Source organism: Carlito syrichta, unplaced genomic scaffold (genome assembly GCF_000164805.1).
Source record: "Carlito syrichta isolate Samal-C Ts95f unplaced genomic scaffold, Tarsius_syrichta-2.0.1 Scaffold82255, whole genome shotgun sequence".
Taxonomy (NCBI): Eukaryota; Metazoa; Chordata; class Mammalia; order Primates; family Tarsiidae; genus Carlito; species Carlito syrichta.
The window spans coordinates 395963-417788 of NW_007026351.1; the positions used below are offsets into that span (position 1 = coordinate 395963).

The window sequence follows — 21826 nt, forward strand, 5'->3', positions numbered from 1 at the left end:
GTGAGCTGTGATGGTGCCACAACACCATCTGGTGTGGGCAACAGAATAAGACTCCAACGCAAAAAAACTCACAACTTTTCCTTTAAAATTTGCATCTACCTTGCCAAAACTAGTCTTTTTTAGAAGATTTGATATTAGTTTGAAACAAAGTGAGATGCCATTTTACGAAGACAATAAAGTTATATTTAATGGAAAAATATTGTACACTGCTTCAATTTCAGATTTAAGTGTGAGTTAAAAGTTAAATATCCTTGGTCTTACAGGCCCTATTTCAAGTGTTCCTTGCCATGTGTAGTGTTTGACAGCACATGCCTAAAGCCTGCTGTCTCCTTGCAAAGACTTATCCAGTTTCTCCTTGAATCCGGCTCGTACCAGATATTTGGTGTTTGGTCACAGGGGCAGGATGTGTAACATGCACCCATGAGCTGCCTTCTCCTGCCTGTCCCAACTCTCTCCTTCTTTCCTTTTCCCCCCAAGCAGCAAGGCCTGCAGGAGGAGGGGGAGTGTAGAGGCTGGTGGAGAACAGGTCCCTGTCACAGCTGTTGAGGTGACCTCTCTCTCTGTTGCTTGACAGGTTCATCTCCCATTTGCAGTGGTCGGCAGCACTGAAGAGGTGAAGATCGGCAACAAGATGGCCAAGGCCAGGCAGTACCCCTGGGGTGTGGTGCAGGGTACGTGCCTGGCACGGGAGGGGCTCTTCCCATGTGATCCCATGGGGAATGGCCACGTTTCCTCCCTCCCCCCTCCCATTTAGGAATTCCTTGACATGGCAGGCAACGGGAGGGGGTGATGGGTCCGCACCCTGGAGATGCGGAAAAAACAGCAGTCAGTAGGGGACAAGAGACACTGGCTGCAACCCCTCCAGGCAACTAGACACCCAGGCACCCTCAGGGATGGAGGTTGTGTTCAGTATGAATTCCAGTATGATAGAAAGGAGTTCTTCCCTGGAAGTTTGAACCAGCGTCATCAGTAAGTATAGAAAAAGCTGTACAAAGTTTCTTATAAACTTTGCAAAAGAAAATGCGTGTTTCTCCGTCAACTTTGGAAATGTCTTCCAGTTAAATGTTATTTCAGTAAATCTGAGATTTATGAGACTGTGGGATGTGACTAAAGTTTCTAACCAGAAGGCTGGTCAGGTGTGTCACTTTGAAGGGCGAGGACTCTGTGATCTGCCATTGTGTGTCTTGAGAGAGGACATGCAGTGCTATAGGTGAAGTGAGATGGCCACACAAAGCTCCTTCGTGGCCTGAGGATATCTCAGTCCTCCTTTTCCTCTGTTCTGCATAAAGGCAATAAAGCTATGAGAAGTGAGAAGAAAGGTCCCTGGGAAAATTCTGATTTTTCTGGCTCTTCCCAATTTCTCTACAATAAGAAAATTCCATTCTTCCCAGTGCTGGTATGACTAAATGAGACGGGATATGAAAACAGCCCTGTCCATTTCTATTGTGGATGGTAGAAACAGGCCCTGCTTTGGGCCAGAAGTTACAGAATTTGAATTTAGACACTGCCAGCTCTTGGGAGGTCAGCTTGCTCATCAGAGCAAGGCTTCTGCATCTACAAAGCAAGAGTCCCGACATCTACGTGGCAGAATTATGATGGGTAGAGACAATATTTGTCAAACTTCTCTCCAGAGCCCTGTGCTAAGTGGGCACTTGTTGTCATCAGCATCATAATCAGCGCGGTCAGAAGTCTTGTCTTCACTAGGAATGTACAGCAAATCCAGTAATGGGTCTTCAGCTGGCCCCAAGACTGCAGAGGTATCAGGAGTGATGGTGACAACATCATGGAAGCATCACTCTGGATTTTCAGTGACATTGTTGCTGATATTGCCCCACCTTTTCCCATTATCTCTTGCAGTTGAGAATGAAAACCATTGTGATTTTGTGAAACTGCGGGAGATGCTGATCCGTGTGAATATGGAGGACTTGCGAGAACAGACCCACACCCGCCATTATGAATTGTATCGCCGCTGCAAACTTGAGGAGATGGGTTTCAAGGACACTGACCCTGACAGCAAACCCTTCAGGTATGCGGGGACAGCATCGGGTGTCTGTGGGGAGTGTCGAGGGGTGAGGGCAGGGTGGGTGCCATGCTTGTTGAATTGGGAGGACCTGGGGGGTGAAGGTGGGTAGCCTGCCTCGCCAGGTCACTTGCATTGTCTCAACCATCATGGATGTCATTGTTATCATCCGCATTTTACAGTTAAGGAAACTAAGGCACTGGAGATGAAACAGCCTGCCTGAGGTCCGCCCAGTAGCAAGTGATGGGTGGGTGTTGAGTCCTGGCTATCTGGTTCCCAAGCCAGGCTCCTCACTGTAGCATTGCAGAGGCGCGGAGTTTTGTCAACTCAAGCACAAAGGCACAGCTGTGGGCCCCCAGTTTGCCCCATTCACTTTGCCAAGAGGTTTCACTCCCTAAGCTAATATTTAAGTCGGGGGCCCTCTTCCTTTTTTTGCACGTGCTTACTAGCTCTCAGTGATTCCGTGCAATTTTCACAGCAAATCAATAGGACAGGGAGTAAACGTTCAGAAAATGAATGTGCTTTCTCACATGGATGGATGGAGGTGCAAAATGTGAAGGGGAGGAAGGAATGTAGAATTGTGCCTGAGCAGAAGCGAGTCCAGTGGCAGGGAAAGGGGACAACCGTTGCCCATACCAGCTTGGCAAATGGCGGGATGGCCCTGGGTTGCTGCTGGTGGAGGTCAAGCCAGGTCATCACCTCCTGGCAGGGTAGGGGATTGTCCAGATGGCTCCCAGGCAGTCTCTTCACGGGGGTTTGGATTGAGGTGTTGTGGGCTGTCTGGGCTTCATGCCACCACCGACTGGGGGCCATAGTTCTGTGGAGGCGGGGTGGGGGGGACCTGCTTTCTTTCTCTTCTAGCTATCCCAATAATACACTCAGATGTCTAGATGCTGGCTGGCTTCAGAGCCCGAGGCAGCCTGTGCAGTGTGGACAGGTTCTGTACCCTTGGGGTTGAGCTGCCATTGCGGTAGAAGGTGGTGTTTTTTAACAGTTGTTTTTGAAATCATTGAGTAATGTCTGGGCTGGTGCCCCAGCACAGTGCTACTATTCGGTTTCCTGAACATGAGCCTATTCAGTGAGAAAAGTGCAGACCCCAGACAAAGGGTTAACTAAGAAGTTAACTTCCAATCATGATGGTACCATTTAATCTTGCCCTGGGGCTTGGGAAACCACAGTCTTCAACCATGTGAAATGTCACTTTCCGAGACAAGGGTTAGGCTGCTTTTTTGTGTGACAGGTTTAGCTAATTGGACCTTGAAATGTATTAACTAGAAATAGTCCTTGTAAAAGTGATCCCATTTGTGATGACCTGAGTAAAATGCAGTTTGTGTGGGGGAAAGACCAGCTTCTGGAGTACATGCACTATTTGTTCTCAGGCACAGAGATGGAACACAAAGAACTGCTGCAGAATTTAATCCATTTGCCTGTTTGCTTTCATTCAAATCCAGACAGTGATGGAGAGTACCGGGCTAGGAGTCACAAATCTGGGTTCAAGTCTTGGCCTTACTACTACACAACCTTAACCCATCTGGGTCTGAGTTTCTTCATCTGTGAAATGAGGGGCTGGGCCAGATGAAGAGATAATCAGATCTAGCAAAAAGACTTTTTCTCTAATAGCCAGAGAATAAATATTTTAGGTTCTGCAGATCAGGTGATCTCTGTCACAACTACTTGATTCTGCCCTTGCATTCGAAAGCAGCCATAGACCATAGTTTAAATGAACTGTATTTCAATAAAACTTTATTTACAAAAACAGGTGGGGAGCCAGATTCGGTTCTCAATCTGTGATTTGCCAGTGGCTGGGGAGCTTGTGAACTGCCTGTAAAAGTTAGAACATGTGACTGTTTCTTGAGTTTGTTAGAGGTAATTTACCTCCTAAAATGTTGACAGCTGTTCAGCATGGAGATGTTCCTTTCAACTCTGGAATTTGTTGGAATTTGAAGAAACTGTGATGCTACTCTTAGCTGCATGTCACTATCAGAAAGACCAGGTGGTCTAAGTCTGCCTGCTGAGACAGGAAAGATCCAGTCCTCCACCAGGGCTCCTTGGTTCTCTGGGAACCTAGGTGGTAAGGATTTCTTGCTGCTGCAGACATGCAACCTGCCATGCTATCTCTGTAGCTGGTGTTTTAGTTAAGGCATCTCCTACATACCCAGGAGGGTGAGCTTGGAGGAGTTTGGAGGAATATAAGTAAGGGTTTTTTAAAAAAATTTGGTCTTTTGAGTCAGTGTCTTACTCTGTCATCCAGGCTAGATACAGTATCACAATCATGGCTACCACAGCCTCAACCTCCTGGGCTCAGGCAATCCTTCTGCCTCTACCTCCTGAATAGCCAGGACTACAGGCATTACCACCATGCTCAGCTTATTTTTTTATTTTCTTTTATAGGGACGAGGTCTCAATGTGTTGCCCAGGCTGCTCTTGAACTCCTGGGTTCAAGCAGTCCTCCTGCCTTGGCCTCCCAAAGTGCTGGAATTACAGGCTTGAGCCACCACACTGAGCCTAATGTGGGGTTTTTCTATTCTCAAATAGAAAATTCCTGCCTGGGCATGCAGTGAAGTTCATCCTTCCCTTTGAGTACCCTGTGTCCACAGTTTGTCCTCGGGGCTCCATTTGTGTTTATATCACGTGTTCATAAAACAGAGAGTGATCTGAGGCCAAACCTAGTGAGTAGCAGCCATCTCTGTAGCTGTTACACCGGTCTTCCAGCCTTGACAGCACACCACGGGCAGGGAGGCTTGTGTAGCCCGACCCTGATGCTGCCCTCCAACCTCCCTGTGTCCAGAGTTGTGTCTTCATTGTCTTGGGCAGAGCACGCATGTATTCAGGCGTCAGGCTGCCCTTTTCCATCACACCCTGCACAGGCTCACTTGCTGCCCTGCAGTTCACACTCCCATCGCCCCAAGTGCCCATCCCTTCCCTGCACCGGGCCTCTCTCTCTGGCTGGCATTATAGAGTAAAAGAGGTGACTGGTTGTGTGCCCCCTGTGAGCCACTCCCTGCTTCCCTTCTGAAAACCACCCCCTTTGTTCAGCAGTCCCTGCCCAGACTATTGCTTCCTCATCTCAAACACTGCCTTCTTGATGCGCCACCAGTCAGTTCACAACAAGTGCCCGTCACCACCATTCTCCCAGAGGCGAAGATGTTCTGGGGACTCACTCATTTTTATTTTTTTTATTTTTATTATTATTATCTTTTTAAACATTTTATTATTTTATTTTTTTTTATTTTTTTTGAGTTGGAGTTTCACTCAGTTGCCCAGACTGGAGTGCAGTGGCCGCTCCCCGCCACCGCAGCCTCGCCTGCTGGGCTCCGGCGATCCTTCCGCCTCAGCCTTCTGAGTAGCCGGAATTACAGGCATGCGCTACCACGCCCGGCTGATTTTTTGATTTATTGTAGGGATGAGGTCTCGCTGCCCAGGCGGGTCTCGAACCCGCGGGCTCAGGCAATCCACTCACCTCAGCCTCCCAAAGGTGCGGGATTACAGGCTGAGCCACTGAGCCCGGCTTGACTCACTCATTTTTAGATGTGGTCGGGCCTTGTTTCATCGGCCATGCAGTACAGGAGTAGAACTCCTGGCCTAGCAAGGCAGCCTGGGTTCAGTCCAGGCTCTGTCACTTCTTCATGGTGTGACCTGGACAAATTTTGAAACACCTGCGTGTCCATGTGTCTCTATCTGTAAAATGGGAGGTAATAATGCCCACCCTAGTGGGTTGTTGTAAGAATTACATGAATTCACTGTGTAAATTGCACCAGAAATGCTGGTGGCAATGATCATATGCTGGCATGCCCTCTGCTGGATGGTTCCAGGGGGTTTGAACAGGGAGAGGAATGTGCTCTGTGGATTACCAGAACAAAGAATGCAAGGAAGTGTCTGTGTTCATTTTCCCTTCCCTTGACTTCCATGAGCAAAACCTCCCTCTCCCAAGGGCTGTTGAAAGGAAATGAGAAGATAAAACCCTCAGCTCCAAGCCATCCTAAAACATTGTGAAACAGTTGCAGGCTTCTCACTTAGAAAGGAGTGTTAAGAACTGTAATTAAAAATTAAGTTTGAAGGGCTAAAAATTACAAAAGATGTTGTCGTGTAGGTATCTGTGAGTGGATAATTTAGAACCAGTTCCTTTTGAACTGATGCTCAATGACTGGAAATCAGTGAGGGTTTCTGGTGTCTGGTTAACAACTCAATTGGCAGAGTGACTGGAGTTAGCATTCTCTGGATGCTGTGGTTCTTAGTTGTTTGTAAATAACTTATTGCAGTTATGACTCCTTAAGGTAAGATTTTATGACTTCTTTCTTACATGTTTCTGGTCATTTTCAATGTCAGAGTTCAAAAGCTAGTTCACATCCTAGGATACAAGGAAGCAGGAGCATTTGTTGACTCCATGCTCCTGCTACAACCCAGGGTGTCAAAACTGCCACCAGACACTCACTCACAGCTGACTCCAGACTTGTTAATAGTGAAGTTGTTCCCTAGGCTTTCTCTGGGACTGGGACTTCCCAACTTCGGGCTACAACCTTCAGTATAAAAAACACTTTTTTGTCATGATCCATTATAAACATTTCATGTAATAATGGCTACTCTTAGTATTTGCGTTACACTCTGGTGTTTTCTGTCCTATTCTCATAAGCTTGTCCCTTCAACACACCAATTAAGACCCATGGTTGGATTGTGATGCATAGACTGACAATCTCTCTCCAGAAACAAGCATGGGGTAGGTTGTGGGTGAGACTGGATAAGACAGAGTCACCTTGAGAGCTCTCAATATTTTGGGTCATTTTACCCAAAGCACATTCTATTGGTGAGTTACTTAAAGCTTCCATGATCAAACAAAAGTGGAGGGCTCTAAGATAATCAGCTAAGCAGGTTATTTTACTGAAGGGCTTCTCAGTACATTTAAGACAAGCTGTGGTTAGCACACTAGTGTGAGAAACACTTAAAAACAGACCATTTTGCCTTAGCCAGGCATCCTGAGCCTTCATCTTCAGGGGTGGATTTAGGCGTCTGTATTTAGAAAAGCACGACCCACATGCCCAGGGGGTCCTGACGTGCTGCGAGGCTGGGACTCACTGTCCTGTGGGGCTCCTGAAAGGAAGAGCCAGAGCATGTTCCTGGTACCCTCTTGGAGATCCTCCCTGGAAATGGGTGATCTCTGGAGCACGTTTTGGACAATGTTTCTATAAAAGGTGTTACATTGCGTGTCAGAAAGAAGAGGGAGGTGTGTTGGTTATACTAAGATCAACAAAATGGAATCTTCTGTAAAATTTTATAGCAGGGACAAGTCATCCTCCGCCTTTGGCAATTTACATCCAAATAATAGTAATGCTTTTATTTGTAAGCTAACAAGCAGAATAAGATGCACGAGTTATTTTATAGTTTTGTTATCCACATACTTCTGTTTATCTCTGGTGCTGAAGTCCAGCTATTGAACTCGAAGTCCATTAATGTTGATATTAGCTAACATTAACACTGGCCAAACTTGTTTTTGTCTCATAAGGTAATGTGGAAGCTAAGTAGACCTCTGGAAACGCAAAACACCTGACTGTGCATAAACAGGTGATGTTGATAGTGTTGAAGGCAAGAGAACTTATTTTTAAGTAACTAACAAGTATTAATTATGGAAGTATAACCCATCCTCGTTAATGTGTTTTCCAGTACCAGCCATTTGTGCATTCATTACACATCCACAAGCATGTGTGCTCCCACCACCTGAGTTTCCTTTTTCTCCTTCTGAATGAACAGGTATGAGTGCTGTGAGGGTCTGTATGGTGCCTGGGGCCTTCCCCGTTGCAGTCCAGTTTGTACTCTGGACTTGGGATGTGAGTGGTCCATAGGTAAAGGTAGATAATGAGTTACTACACAGCTGTTGTTCTAGGGAAACTGCAAGAGAGAGAGAGAGAGAAGTAGCACCTTCGAGAAGGTCAGTCAGCAAGTGCTTCTCAGTATGTCCATGGACTGGGGTGAAGGTCAGCAAGTGCTTCTCAGCATGTCCGCAGGGTGGGGTGAAGGTCAGCAAGTACTTCTCGGAGTGTCTGTGGGTTGGGGTGAAGGTCATCAAATGCTTCTTGGCATGTCCATGGGCTGGAGTAAATGTCAGCAAGTGCTTCTCGGCGTGTCTGTGGGGCAGGGTAAAGATCAGCAAGTACTTCTCGGCTTGTCCACAGGTGAGGTGAAGGTCAACATGTGCTTCTCGGAATGTCCACAGGCTGGGGTCACGGTCATCAAGTGCTTTTGGCGTGTCCGTGGGCTGGAGTGAAGGTCAACAAGTGCTTCTCGGCGTGTCCATGGGATGGGGAGTGTTTTAAGCTGTCACTGCTGTGCCACCAAAGTGATTTCTCTTTTTTCTCTCTCTATTCTGACTTAGAGATAAAGCTGGGTCATGCCATTTAATGTTAAATATTGGACTCCAAATATTCTGTAGATAGGAGGAAGATGAGGTTTAAAATAAAAATAAAACTCTTCTCGATTTGCAATTGGTAACACAGCTTGACAAGTAACAATTTTCTGCTATACTTTAGAGATCCTGCTGTCTGTGGTTTGTTCATTAAGTCTGTTTTCCAGAGTGGGAACCGGAGAGGGTATGTGGGGAGGCAGCATTTAGTAAGCACTGATTCTAGGTCAATGCTTTACTCACTCTCCCGCCCCCCATTTTATTCCTCTTGACTACACCCCCAGAAGGTAAGTGCTGTTGTATCCACATCGTGTATGTTGGGGCTGTGCCTTTCCCAAGGCCAGTCAGTTGGTGGAGCCAGGATCCATACCTGGTCTTCATGGCTCCAGTGCCTCTTCACTTCTCCCCATACACCACTCTGCCTTCATCTTCTAAAATTCTAAGTCAGGCTGGGCTCGGTCTTTCCAATTGCTGCGTAAGTACAACAAAACGGCACTATAATCAGCCTATAATCCCAGCACTTTGGGAGGCCGGGGTGAGTGAATTGCCTGAGCCCGCGGGTTTGAGACCTGCCTGGGCAACTTGGCGAGACCTCGTCTCTATAATAAATAAAAAACTAGCTGGGTGTGGTAGCGCGCGCCTGTAATTCCAGCTACTAGGAAGGCTGAGGCGGAAGGATCGCTGGAGCCCAGCAGGTCGAGGTTGCGGTGGCGAGGAGCAGCCACTGTACTCCAGTCTGGGCTATGGAGTGAGACTCCAACTCAAAAAATAAGTCAGATTTTCCTTGTATGACTATATGTAAGATAAAACTTGATGAGGCCAGTCAGGGTGGCTCATACCTGTAATGCCAGCACTTTGAGAGGCTGAGGCAGGAAGATTATTTGAGGCTAGGAGTTCAAGACCAGCCTTGGCAACACAGTGAGACCCCATCTCTACAAAAAGAAAATTTAAAAATTGACCAGGCCTGGTGGTATGTGCCTGTAGTCCAGCTACTCCAGATGCTGAGTCAAGATGATCTTTTGAGCCCAGGAGGTTTAGGCTGCAGTGAGCTAGGGTCATGCCACTGCACTCCAGCCTGGAGTGAGTGACAGAGTGAGACCCTGTCCCCACCCCAAAGAAAAACTTGGCAAGTTAGAGATATGCCTTAGCAGTGCATTATGCTCATTAATTCATTTCTAGTTCTTGATGCACTTGTCTTTCCATTTGCTGCATAAGTACAACAAAATGGCACTATTTTATTTGTGCTTTAATATAGTAAGCAGCAGTCTTATCTATTTTTTGGAAGTAGATGGGTAGAAATTATATGAACTGAAGTTTCTTATGCAATTACATGACCCTGTCCTTGGTTTGTGGATTTTGAATAGCCTCCAGGAGACATATGAAGCGAAAAGGAATGAATTCCTGGGAGAACTGCAGAAGAAAGAAGAAGAAATGAGACAGATGTTTGTCATGAGAGTGAAGGAGAAAGAAGCTGAACTGAAAGAGGCAGAGAAAGAGGTGAGCCCTCTGTCTTTCTTCAAGAGGGAAACGAGAGAGACATCTCTTATTAATACTTCACTTTTCCTGGGACTTCATCATGGTCCAAGTACTTTCCACATACATTGTCTCATGAGTCACATACCAACCTGGCCAGAAAGATGGGTCAGAGATTCTCATTTCTATTTGACAGAAATGAGAATCTGAGAGTCCTAAAGGTTAAGCTGTTTTTGCAGTCACATACCTAGTGAGCAGCAAAACCCAGACTAAAACTACGTCCCCACACCCGCTCAGATGGTCTTTGTGGCTGTGTGTTTCAAGTGAAAAGGTGTGAAACATGAGATTCAGATTCTGGGACTGTATTATTTTGTCTATCAGCCAGCAGTGAGCTGGGCAGTGGGGGGGGCAAGCCATCTGTCCTTCTATGGGATGGTCTGACACGAAGCCTGGACTCCATGTGTGTGCCCATGCTGGTCCCTTTGTTGGGCTCACTCTCCCTGCTCCACTGTCCCCTCTCCAGGTAAAGAGTAACCACTTCCTAGAAGTGCATGTGGATTTCTGCTATAACACTCACACCATGGTATTTGAGGGTGTGTGTGTGTGTGTGTGTGTGTGTGTGTGTGAGAGAGAGAGAGAGAGAGAGAGAGAGTGTGTGTGTGTGTGTGTGTGTGTGTGTGTGTGTGTGTAGTGTGTCTGCTTCTACTGGTAGATAATAGGTATCTCAAGTGTTTGACCTGTAACTCAATACATTTCTAAAGGAAATCATTTAAATAATTTCCTTATTCTCTTGTTTTAATTTACCTTCATAAAAACTACTGAAACTTACAGGTTATTTAAATAGCCAAGCCCTCAAGATGGTTTTTCTGCAGAGAAAGGAAAGTTGAAACTCTGTTTAAGTCAGAGTCTCACTCTGTTGCCCAGGCTGGAGTACGGTGGCATACTCACGGCCACCACAGCTTCGACCTACTGGGCTCAGGCGGTCCTTCCACCTTAGTCTTCCAAGTAGCTGGAACTACAGGCACGCACTACCATGCCCAGCTTATTTTTTGATTTATTGTGGAAACAAGGTCTCGCCAAGTTGCCCAGGCTGGTCCCGAACTCTCGGGCTCAGGCAATCCTCTGTCCTCGGCTGCCTCCCAAAGTGCTAGGATTATAGGCTGAGCCACTGCATCCAGCCTGCTGTTATTTTTAAGAACCAAGCGGATACTGGGTAAAAAATGAGTGGGAAGTTTTTCTTTCTCTTCCTCTCTCTCTCCCTCCCTTCTTTCCAGTTTTTGTTACTGATTCCGATTTTAAAAACTCAGTTTGTTGCCAGGCGCAGTGACACATGCCTGTAATCCCAGCACTTTGGGAGGCAGGGGCGAGAGAATTGCTTGAGCTCAGGGTCTGAGACCAGCCGGAGCAACATGGCAAGAACTCGTCTCTGCAATAAATTAAAAAAAAAATCAGCCAGCATAGCAGCACATGCCTATAGTTCTGGCTACTTGGAAGGCTGAGGCAGAAGGATTGCCGAGTTCAGCAGGTCAAGGCTGCAGTGGCCGTGAGCAACCTGGGCGACAGGGTGAGACTCTGACTCAAAATAAATTAATTAATTAAATTAAATTCAGTTTGTCAGTCTATGGCCATAGTATCCTATGGCCATACCATCTCAGCTGAAAAGTTAGTTTGTCAAGGACCAGAAATTTCTCAACTCATCTTATTTAAGTAGTTGATATTTATAGGCACGCGCATGCGCGCGCGCGCACACACACACACACACACGCACACACAATCACTGTGTATATCTCTAGTTAAATATATTTTATACATTTTGAAAAAGGACCCCAGAGGTAAAGAACTGCTTTTTCCAATAGAGTAAACTTTTTGTCAGGATATGAATGTTTATTTTCTGCATTATGCTTTTTAAAATGCATATGTGTCCTATTATCAGAGTTCAAGGAATGTTTAGTACCAAGGAGTGCAAATGTCAAAGAGGCCTTGTGCTCTGAGGGTACACTTTGCACCTGGCCTCGCCCCCAGAAAGGTACCCAGCGGAACTTCGTGCCTGCACTTGAAGCGAGTGCAACCACATGATGAGCACTTTGTTTTCTGAATAGATCCAGAGAACTTTTCATCAGTAAGGTTTTCATTTCCTTCACCAAGCCTGTCCTCTGTTTCTCTCCAGCTTCACGAGAAGTTTGACCTCCTGAAGCGGACACACCAGGATGAAAAGAAAAAAGTAGAAGACAAGAAGAAGGAGCTGGAGGAGGAGGTGAACAACTTCCAGAAGAAGAAAGCTGCAGCTCAGTTACTGCAGTCCCAGGCCCAGCAAGCAGGGGCCCAGCAAACCAAGAAAGACAAGGATAAAAAAAAGTAAGCAGGTGTCCCCTGGGCGCTGGGGACCGCTAACAATTCACTCTTCTTGCATGTCTCCACTTTTCCCACTTACAGACTGGAAGCTGGTCTGTTAACAGGAAGATAAAAGCAAGTCTTTTCTCAGCAGTGCAGGGAAGATGGTGACAGTTTTTAAAGTATGTGTAAAGGTTACCCAGAGATGAATTTATAGAACGTGACCACACTGATCCAGCAGCCAGGACTGGAGTAACCTGTTGTCTCCTGTAGTGTTTTCTGCACCAACACTAGGATTCTGGAAGAAGACAGGTTTATTTCTCTTCAGTGCCCTCTGAAGACAGTTCTCCCAACTCTTTTGATAAAGAGCATCCTAAAATTATCGTTGTTAAAATTATTCTCCTAGTCCGTGTTGTCAGGCTTGGTGAGCCAGTCACGAAAAGCCTCGTTCCCAAAATGAACTATTTGGAAGAGCTGCTAGTGGCCACTAGTCTTCCTCTAAATTCAACAAGATGATGCATTGTTTTATTGTGGAATGGGATGAAAATACCTATCCCACTAAGACACCCCTGCATCTCTGAAGCCACACCTAAAACCACTCACAGGACGTTTTTAAATAGGGCCTTGGCTTCATGTGCCGAAGGGTCAGATTCTGCTCTTGAGTCGGTCGCTTTCCATGATACTCCAGTAGCAGCTGCCTGCACCCCAGACATCTGGGCCTTCCTGAAATCCTCTTGTGCTTTGAAACTCTCCTTCGAATCACCATAAGGCCTAGGGGGTGCAGCTTTAGTCACTAACTACAGTTCTGACAGTCAGCACAGTGGTAAGGATCCCCTTGCGGAAAACCTTTGTGCAGCCAGTGGCGCCTTCGCGGATGCTGTCCTTCTCTGTCTAGTGTGTGGTGCTCTTAGGGCAGCTGTAAAGTGACTCAGAACTTATTTCGGGATTCTTGCTCTTCATCCTCAGATGCCAAGGTTCTAGGGGAAAAGCTGACAACTGATAAACAATAAAAATGTTGGTACTCGAGCGGACAGAGAATTACATTCTTTAAAAATAAAGCACATGGAAGCCGGGCTCGATGACTCAGCCTGTAATCCCGTGCTTTGGGAGGCTGAGGTGAGTGGATTGCCTGAGCCCGCGGGTTCGAGACCCGCCTGGGCAGCGAGACCTCCTCTCTACAATAAATCAAAAAATCAGCCGGGCGTGGTAGCACGCGCCTATAATTCCAGCTACTCGGAAGAAGGCAGAAGGATCGCTGGACCCAGCAGGCGAGGCTGCGGTGGCTGGGAACGGCCACTGCACTCTAGTCTGGGCGACAGAGTGAGACTCCAACTCAAAAAAAAAAAAAAAAAAAATTTTACAGCACATGGGATTGAGTCTCTGCATATAATCGAGACCTGCCCTAGGGAAAGGGAGCCTGTGCCACTGGGCACTTAGTCTTGGTGAACCTGCAGAGGGCCCGCCCAAAGGAAATCTTATGTTTCCTGCAGTCACAAAAAGTACTGCTCCAGTGACGTGTTGGGAGATGTAAATCGTGCTTTACAGATGTTGAGTTTCTGAGCTCTGAGATGGCAGAAAACGTGTCATCAGAGTAATGGAGTAGGAGATTTACTAAACAATGTTAGAAGCAGTTGGTATAGATGTAGTGTGATTTTAATTGGGGTTGTACAGACCTCAGTGACCAAAGGAGTCTAAGGCCCAACATTTAGTTATGCTGGATTAATTCAGTGTAGCAGCTGCCTAGATTACAACCCAGTTTAAGAAAGCCCTTTGTAGCTGTGCATGTGGGGAGAGCGTCAGACACTAATGCTGATGTGTCCCCTACAGAGACTCAGATTACAGTGACTCTTCCGTGAAGACAAATAAAAGCCATTTGGCATTGTATCTTTGTTGACCTAAACTAGCCCAGAATATAGTTGTGTGTGTGTGTGTGTGTGTGTGTGTGTACATGTCTATAGGCATGAATGAGACAGAAAGAGCTGTTGATTCACAGCTTAGAAAACCCAAAGTCAAGTTTTTCTTACTTGCATAAAGGTACAAGTTTTAAAACTTAAAAAAAAATGTTTATAAAAGACCAGCAATGTTAAGAGTATTTCATGTATACTAGATGTGCCTTTAAGCAATAAAAGTTCCACGAGCTGATCATTAGTATGCTTCCATTTTTAAAAAAAGTCAGCCGGGCGTGGTGGCTCACGCCTGTCATCCCAGCACTTTGGGAGGCAGAGGCGAGAGGATTGCCTGAGCCCAGGGGTTTGAGACCAGCCTGGGCAACTTGACAACACCTCGTCTCTACAATAAATCAAAAAATTAGCTGAGCATGGTAGTGCATACCTGTGGTTCCTAGCCCTTGGAAGACTGAGATGGAAGGATTGCCTGAGCCTGGCAGGTCGGGGCTGCAGTGGCCTTGAGCGTGCCACTGTACTCCAGCCTGAGTGACAGTGAGACTCCGACTCCAAAAAAACAAAAAAAAGTCTATTTAGTAACAGGCTTCCTGGTATAGGGAGGTTCTCCCTTTCCCCTTTGAGCATGTGAGGAGGCTCTTTGCTTCCTATCCTAGGGCCTTACCAATGTATACTGCTTACGTGAATTCTATTTTAGCTTTCTTTATATATTCTCATTTATTTTTAATGACGTCAGACTTAATTTGGTTTGCAGTAGTCACCAGGCTTTGCATCTGACAGTGGCACACATTTTTTGTATAACCTTTTCTGGGTTCTTTCCCTTTTCCACAGTTTCCATTTGTGCAGTGAAACTGCCAGTTGGAGGCCTGAGGGGTCAAAGTTAAAAAAAACAAATCACACCTCTTACTGCCAGAGGCTGTGGAGAGTTGGTTAAGGGAACCACAGACAGACAGTAGCCAGGGACATCACACAGTGCAGAAACGGGAAGACTCTTTCCTCCTAGTACCATGCTGGAGAAGAAGCAGGCGCCACCATTTGGGAGGTGACTTTGTTTAGGTAGAAAATGAAAAGAGAGACATTTGCGTATTCACCTGCTCAGCTTCCACCTTAAAACTTAACTGAGTTTTCCTAATAGTTTTAAATTCTCTTTTTCTATTCTAACGACATGCTCCTTTTTTAATGTAGGTAAGACTTTCTACTTCTCCTTGACCTGTAGTGGCATGAGAGTAAATAACATTTTTTAAGATGACAGGCCAAGTAGCACTAACCCTGGCACTGCCAGTAGCCAGACCCCATTTCCCCCATCTCTGGCCACCAAGTCACTTTCCTTGTTGGCAACTACATGACAGTGGTGGGACTGCCAAGGGACAGTGTTCATCATTTCTGAAACGATTTGTACAACTACCCACAGGCATTCGCTGGTTAGAACACATCTACCCAAGAGAAGGTTTTTTAAAATTCATCACTTTAAAACCCTACCTGACATCTAATAACTGCAATTTACATAGTCACCCACTCATCTTTTTAAAACACATATTTTTGTTCTTGCTGTGGAACAAAGTTGCATGTTTTTGGACTTGCCTAAAATTTGACTTGGGCTTGGCATTGCTTTGAACCTAACAGGGGAAAGCTCTTGGCATTGCTGTCACCATGACCATAGAATGACTGTCCTTCTTCTTCCTTCCCGATAAGATTAATAGCATGTCCTCCATTCCCTGTGTAATTTCAATCCCTGAGGTACCTTCGGCCTTTCCTTCAAGTTGGCTATACAAAGGCATTTGTTGTATATCTACCTCTGGCTCCTTCAGCAGCTTAGACGTGAAAAATGAAGCTCCTATCCAGTACTAATGTGACACCCAAACCTAAGGAGAATGGGTTTGTGTTATTTGAGAAAACAAAAGACACGCAGAAAATCCTACCACTAGAACACACAGTGGTATCAAGAAGTCACTTGTGAATTCTAAATTACATCCAAATGGAAACTAACCATGAGTTCTTTTTAAGTCAGTATTAAGATTTTGCTTTTGCTTGTCATGTAGAATAGCCTACTCAAATTTTTGGTTTTAATTTCTGTCAATTCCATAATCATTGCATGAGCATTCACCATCACTGAATGCTGGTGCTGGCGCTCCTAATTTTCCTTTCTTTTTTATTAGTTATTATTTCTAACTTTTTTGTTTTGTTTTTAACTTGCAGTGCAAGCTTCACATAAAGCCTGGCAAGCCAAGGATGTTCCCGCATTCACCTGCTTTTGCAGTAATATTGTATTTCTGCCATGTGTGTTCCTTAGTTTTATTTTATTTTATTTTTTACCCTTCCTCAAACACCAATAACTATTAACTCATCTTGCTGAATGTTGTGGGGTAGTGGCCAATGATAGAACAAGGGAATAACAGCAGAAGCTCTGTGCAGCTGGACTTTGTTTCTGGAGAGTCAGTGACCTGCTTGTTAGTGTTCCGAATGGCGGCACGAAGCAGCCTGTTACTTGTGTGTGGCTCTGGACTGAGGAGCGTGGGGCCCAGTGCTGCCTGTACGGCTGACATGAAACCTTCTCACCGCCTCTGCAGCTCAACTAAAAGCCTGAATGGCCGTGACAGCAGCTTGTGTTTTCTTGAGTATTCATCTCCATGATTGCACAGTCCCTGAATCACTGTCTTGCCTCCACGCTTGCCCTGAGCCCAGGCATATCTGTATGCAGGCAGAACGATGGGTAAGCATTACACATGACTTGTGTATTTGCAAATGATGTTTCTGTTTTAGTCAATGATACTATTTGACCTGAGCTCGCAGGTCTGTTCAGACTGGCTCATGATTTGAAACCACACCTGAATGCCCGTCTTCAAACCCTGGCCAAGTGGGAAGTAGACTGTGCATAGGAAAACTGTGGTCGTGTTCACGTGTATTGGTGCATCCTTCATCCACTCACAGATAACGATCTGAAAGCTTAGTCTTCTACTAAGGATGATGGGCTTTCTATAGCCCACTTACTACTTACAGTAAGGAACCTTCTACAAATACACCTAAACTTGCTCTCAGGGGGCTTAGGGCAAGAACATAATAACTGATTCCAGGATACTGGTACTTCTAATCACATTTTTCACTCACCGTGAAGAGAAAATTTCCAAAAATAATTCACAAAGAAAATGGGCTTTAAACTCCACGGCAGCACAAATTTGAAGGGAGCTTGTCAGTTTAAGGGGGGAATGGGAAAGAACACAACATACCCATGAGTCAAGAAGTAGACATTTAACTTCCCAACAAGCGTTCCTATGTAGTCACCTGCTAATATTTGGCAATAAAAGGAAGAAGAAATTGAATGGCTGGAGTTTCAAATCCAGTTGTCCTGGAGGAATGTTCCTGATCTGACTAACTCTGCCTGCTCTGGGTATCCAAGGCCATCACCTCATCAAGAATTAGGACTAGCCCTAATTAACTGAGTTTTCTTTTTTCTATTCTAACGACTTGCTCCTTTTTTAATGTAGGTAAGACTTTCTACTTCTCCTTGACCTGTAGTGGCATGAGAGTAAATAACATTTTTTTAAGATGACAGGCCAAGTAGCACTAACTCTGGCACTGCCAGTAGCCAGACCCCATTTCCCCCATCTCTGGCTACTACAAGGAGAGGATGGCCACTACTCTCATGCCACTACAGGTCAAGGAGAGGTAGAAAGTCTTACCTACAGGACATACACCCCGTGCCTACTCTCTTTCCTATGCTGTTCCTTCCTGATGCTTATCCTTCTATCTGCTTGTTTTCCCTCTTTTCCTATCAAGATCCTCCCAGCTTTCTCTCTAAATGTAGTCTCCTGTTTCCTGCTTGAAAGGATAACGTTTCTCACAAACCCTCCTCCCCTCTGCCTTTTCCTTCTGGCCTTCACTAGTTATGGGTTAAGTAAATAGGACAGAATATGCTGCACCTCCCCTGACACACACTTTAAAAAAAATAAGTCTCTGTTTGATTCCAACCAAGATTTTCTTTTCCTTCTCTTTGTCCTCCCCCATACTTAGGGGAAAGGAGTGGTCTTCCATGAACTGACTTAGGCTGAATCAGGCAAAGTAAGGAAATCAGTTTCATTGAAGCCCAAACTAGAAGCAGCAGCGATAGGGGCTACTACAGGCTTTGGAGCTCCTGGTCCAGCATTTTTGGTTTTGGTTTTTATAGTAATTCTAGTCCAGAGGTCACTGGGGACAGCCAAATCTTAACTGGCATGCTGGTTCTAATCACGGGCTGAATTTGCTGTTACGCTGTGCACCAGACAAAAGCTTGAACATTTGTGTTGTATGCTTGTTCGAACCCCTGCTTGCGCGAGCATTTTTGTGCCTTGTAACAGAAAGTACACCTTTAAATTGTTTCTTGTATCACTAAAGCTTTTTTAAAATGAGCCTAACTACAAAAGGCATTCACCTGACTTTTTGATTCCAAGATTATTGACTGGGTTTTTTTGTATTAAAATTTTCACAGCAAAATCATATTGGAGAGACAAAATGAAAAATCAAGAGAAACACATAGAGGCTTTTTAAGATGCGTTGCTTTGAACTTCTTTCTACCACTGCTCCCAGCCCTGTTTAGTTTGTTATCGCTGCTTTTCTTTTTTCTTTCTGTATCTATACCTTTTTTCACAGTAGTCCTTGGCTCTGCACGGAGTAAATGATACCCTCAAATCTAATTGGATGTGCTTTCGCCTTTGCATGTAAGTACAGTAGTAAGAAACCTTTGAGATCTTTCTGACTTCTTAAAATTAGAGAAAACAAATGCGATGGATGAATGTTTTTTCTTTTGGAGGGGGGTAGGGAGGTAACGGTTTGAGTGGCCTTTATTTAAAAGAAACCGAAGTACATTTAAAATGGTCATGTTTATATTTTCTCAAGAACCACATACATTCAATTTCTTGATCTCAATGTGGAAGCCAGAAATTACTGATCCCTGCCTGTATTCTGCACAATGTCATGGGCATCACTGGACATGTCAGAGGGGCCTTGATTCTGGCACTATAAATGAAGCTAGAACAAGAAACTACCCTTCCACTGTAGAAAATCAAGAGTTTCAAAAGTTTTATGCCGGGGTGCCTTTATGACCACTTGCTTTTTTATCTTAGGGTAATGGTTTCTCTGGTGCTAACTGCTGACAGTGGTCACCTCTTTCTGGGGGGGTGGGAGGAGGTGTTAGATAACTGTACTTGGCCTCCCACATCTTTTATTCAAACATAATGGCCATCTTTGGACACCCAGAATAGTTATGTGTGCCATAGGATGTCATGAAAAAGCATTTAGGAGAATTTAGTGGTAGTTCACACTAGGTTTTCCACATTGAGGTTTTTTTATTAGCTGGCCAAGGTTTTTCCAAAAAGGGTATCCCGACAAGGAGCATTATTTGATGTAACACTGGGCATGTTCATTATCTTTCTCTGCTTTGTAACTCCCCAGCAGGAACGCTTCCTCTCTGCACCTCTCGTGTGCTTCAGACGAACAGACTGGGTTCCTTGCTTTCTTGACATGTCCATAGCTGCTCCACATACATACACCATCAATCAGGTCTTTCAGCTGTTCCTGACCCATGCCATCCTGTCTCTGTGTGGCCCCCAAGGCTGTCCATTCAGATCCCTTTGCTTTGCTGTTTGCAAGTGTCTGGAATTGTGAGTCTCAGCTCCCACAAGTCCTGCTGGCACTGACGGAGCACATAGGTGATGATGCTTTAGAGGAAATTAGGACCTGTGAAGTCTAGTTTGTATGTAGGTGTGAAGGGAATTTTTTACATAAATTGAAAATTAAGCTGTGAACAGCATTAGAACTTTGTTTATTTCTGAATTTTAAAATATGCAGATATGCCTTAAACTGTAGTTGTAGATCCTTGTCATTTTGCTGTTTGAAAATAACCGATGTGTTTTCTAAAACTGTTGTGTAACCTTTCAGTGTTAATGCAGAATTGTCATATTTGTAAGCTGCATGTTAGACATTTGTCTTTTTTAAAAACTAAAATAATTGTATTGATGTGAAGCATATCATTTTTCAAATATGAAAGTGATCACTTAGCAACTTGCTTGGTAATTTGGTGTCTGTTAAGACGGGAGTGTGGTGGACAGGTAATCTATGCATAGATCACTAGAGTGCCAAGGCATAAAGCGGGGAAAATATATTTTTACCCAAACCTTGTTCTGTGTGCCCTTTCTTGTGAGTTCTTTTTAGTTGCTGCTTGACTCGTATATGTATACGTGCTTATGATATTGGATAAAAATGTAGGGATGACAGAGTCTCGCGCTTCCTTGCCTTGTGTGGTAAATTGAAATGCTGCCGTGTGGGCTGCCCCAGCTCCTCCAAGATTCTTGCCACGTGGTGTCCCGCACTTCACATGCCATCTCCACTGCCCCTGCTCCCCGTCCCTGTCCGCCCTGCCAACCCATATGCTTGGAGCCCAGCTGAGGTGTCCTCGTCCTCCCTGACCTGTGGGGTCAGTGCCCCTTTCACCCAACTCTCCAGCCGGGCTTCAGGAAATCATCCCTGTAACTGGCACCCTGCTGTTCTTTCACAGCTTGTTGTAGAGCTCCTTTTTTTTTCTTTTTCTTTTTTTAAGCCTCTGAAAATCAGATTGGAACCTGACCCTTTCTTTTTTCTCTTCTGTAGCTTCTTCTTTATGTAGCCATCCTGTTGACAAGCCCTACTCTCTCCTAATGGACATAGAGCATTAGAAGAGCAGGAGCTGTCTGTTCACGTGTTGGGGAAGAGTTACCTCATTTCACCATCGCTTCCTGGTCTTTTAAAGTCTGGGTCAAATATTGCACTGCTGTGTGTATATGTCAATGTCTGTCTACAAACCACTGCCCATAGTGGTTCCTGAAGTGACTTGTCACTCCCCTCAAATAGTAATACGTAATAATATTAATGAAAGGAAAAAGAAAATTGAGTGAAACAGAGAACGTGGGCCAAGACCCAAGGTCTTGTGCTGGGACCCTCTTGCTTAGCTGCCATGTTCTTGAAGCTGCTGACCCAAGAACTCACGGACTGAAGACAGCAGGTCCCCTAACCTGAGTGGCCACCACGTGGGGCCCACAGACTTGATCTCATGGTAACTCCCATCTTTTCTGTCCCATGAGCAACATTCTCAACCGATCAGGAGCCTCAACCATCATCAGGTCATCAGTTCTGGGCATCGTTTTCCTTTGTTAGTTTTGCGGGTTGTTTTGGTGTTTGGGGTTTTTTTGTTTTTTTAACATTTGATACTGCATGAACAGAGATGGCTGCAATTTTTTTCCTTGGAGTGTCCTATTGATACAGTGTTTTTATTTTTCAGCTGACCATCTGCCTCTTGAGAGAGAGAAGTGGGCATCCTTCCTTTAAATTCAGGAACTGTTGTTTTATTTGACTCTTTTTCTGTTACCTGTATTTGTTGTTTTGGGTTTGGGAATCTGGTTTTTTTTGTCGGGGGGAGCCCAGTTCTGATTTTTTGTTTTGTTTTTTGGTATTGGTTATTCAGCTTGCTTTTGTTATCAAAATTATGCCAAGTTTAAACTCACTTCAAGGGGAAATTTAAGTGAAGTTTAATTCACAAAAAATCTGTTTAATATGCTCTCCTCATCTTCAATACAACCAGAAAATTCCCTTTTTTGTTACTGGGGTTTTGACCTACAAGTCAAATGTTTCAAATGTGCTGGTTGTTGGGTAGATGACTTTTCTGCCTCTGGGGCTCGATTTATATTTAAAGATACCTTAAAATAA

At 44.9% G+C, this 21826-nt stretch overlaps 1 protein-coding gene across 6 annotated transcripts in view; it reads left to right on the forward strand.

The window, feature by feature from the left end:
- The window catches only part of SEPT11 (septin 11), a 95077-nt gene extending 73251 nt beyond the window's left edge, over window positions 1–21826 (forward strand). For 2 of the 6 annotated variants that reach the window (XM_008055607.1, XM_021711161.1), the window contains 6 exons: window positions 575–671; window positions 1858–2026; window positions 9776–9908; window positions 12052–12239; window positions 18740–18807; window positions 21402–21826. In XM_008055607.1, the coding sequence (XP_008053798.1) occupies window positions 575–671; window positions 1858–2026; window positions 9776–9908; window positions 12052–12239; window positions 18740–18764 (612 nt within the window). In that variant the 3' untranslated portion in view covers window positions 18765–18807; window positions 21402–21826. Of the gene's footprint in view, window positions 1–574; window positions 672–1857; window positions 2027–9775; window positions 9909–12051; window positions 12240–18739; window positions 18808–20734 lie in introns of all 6 variants that reach the window. The other 4 variants (XM_008055615.1, XM_021711153.1, XM_021711150.1 and 1 more) reach the window with 4 other exon arrangements.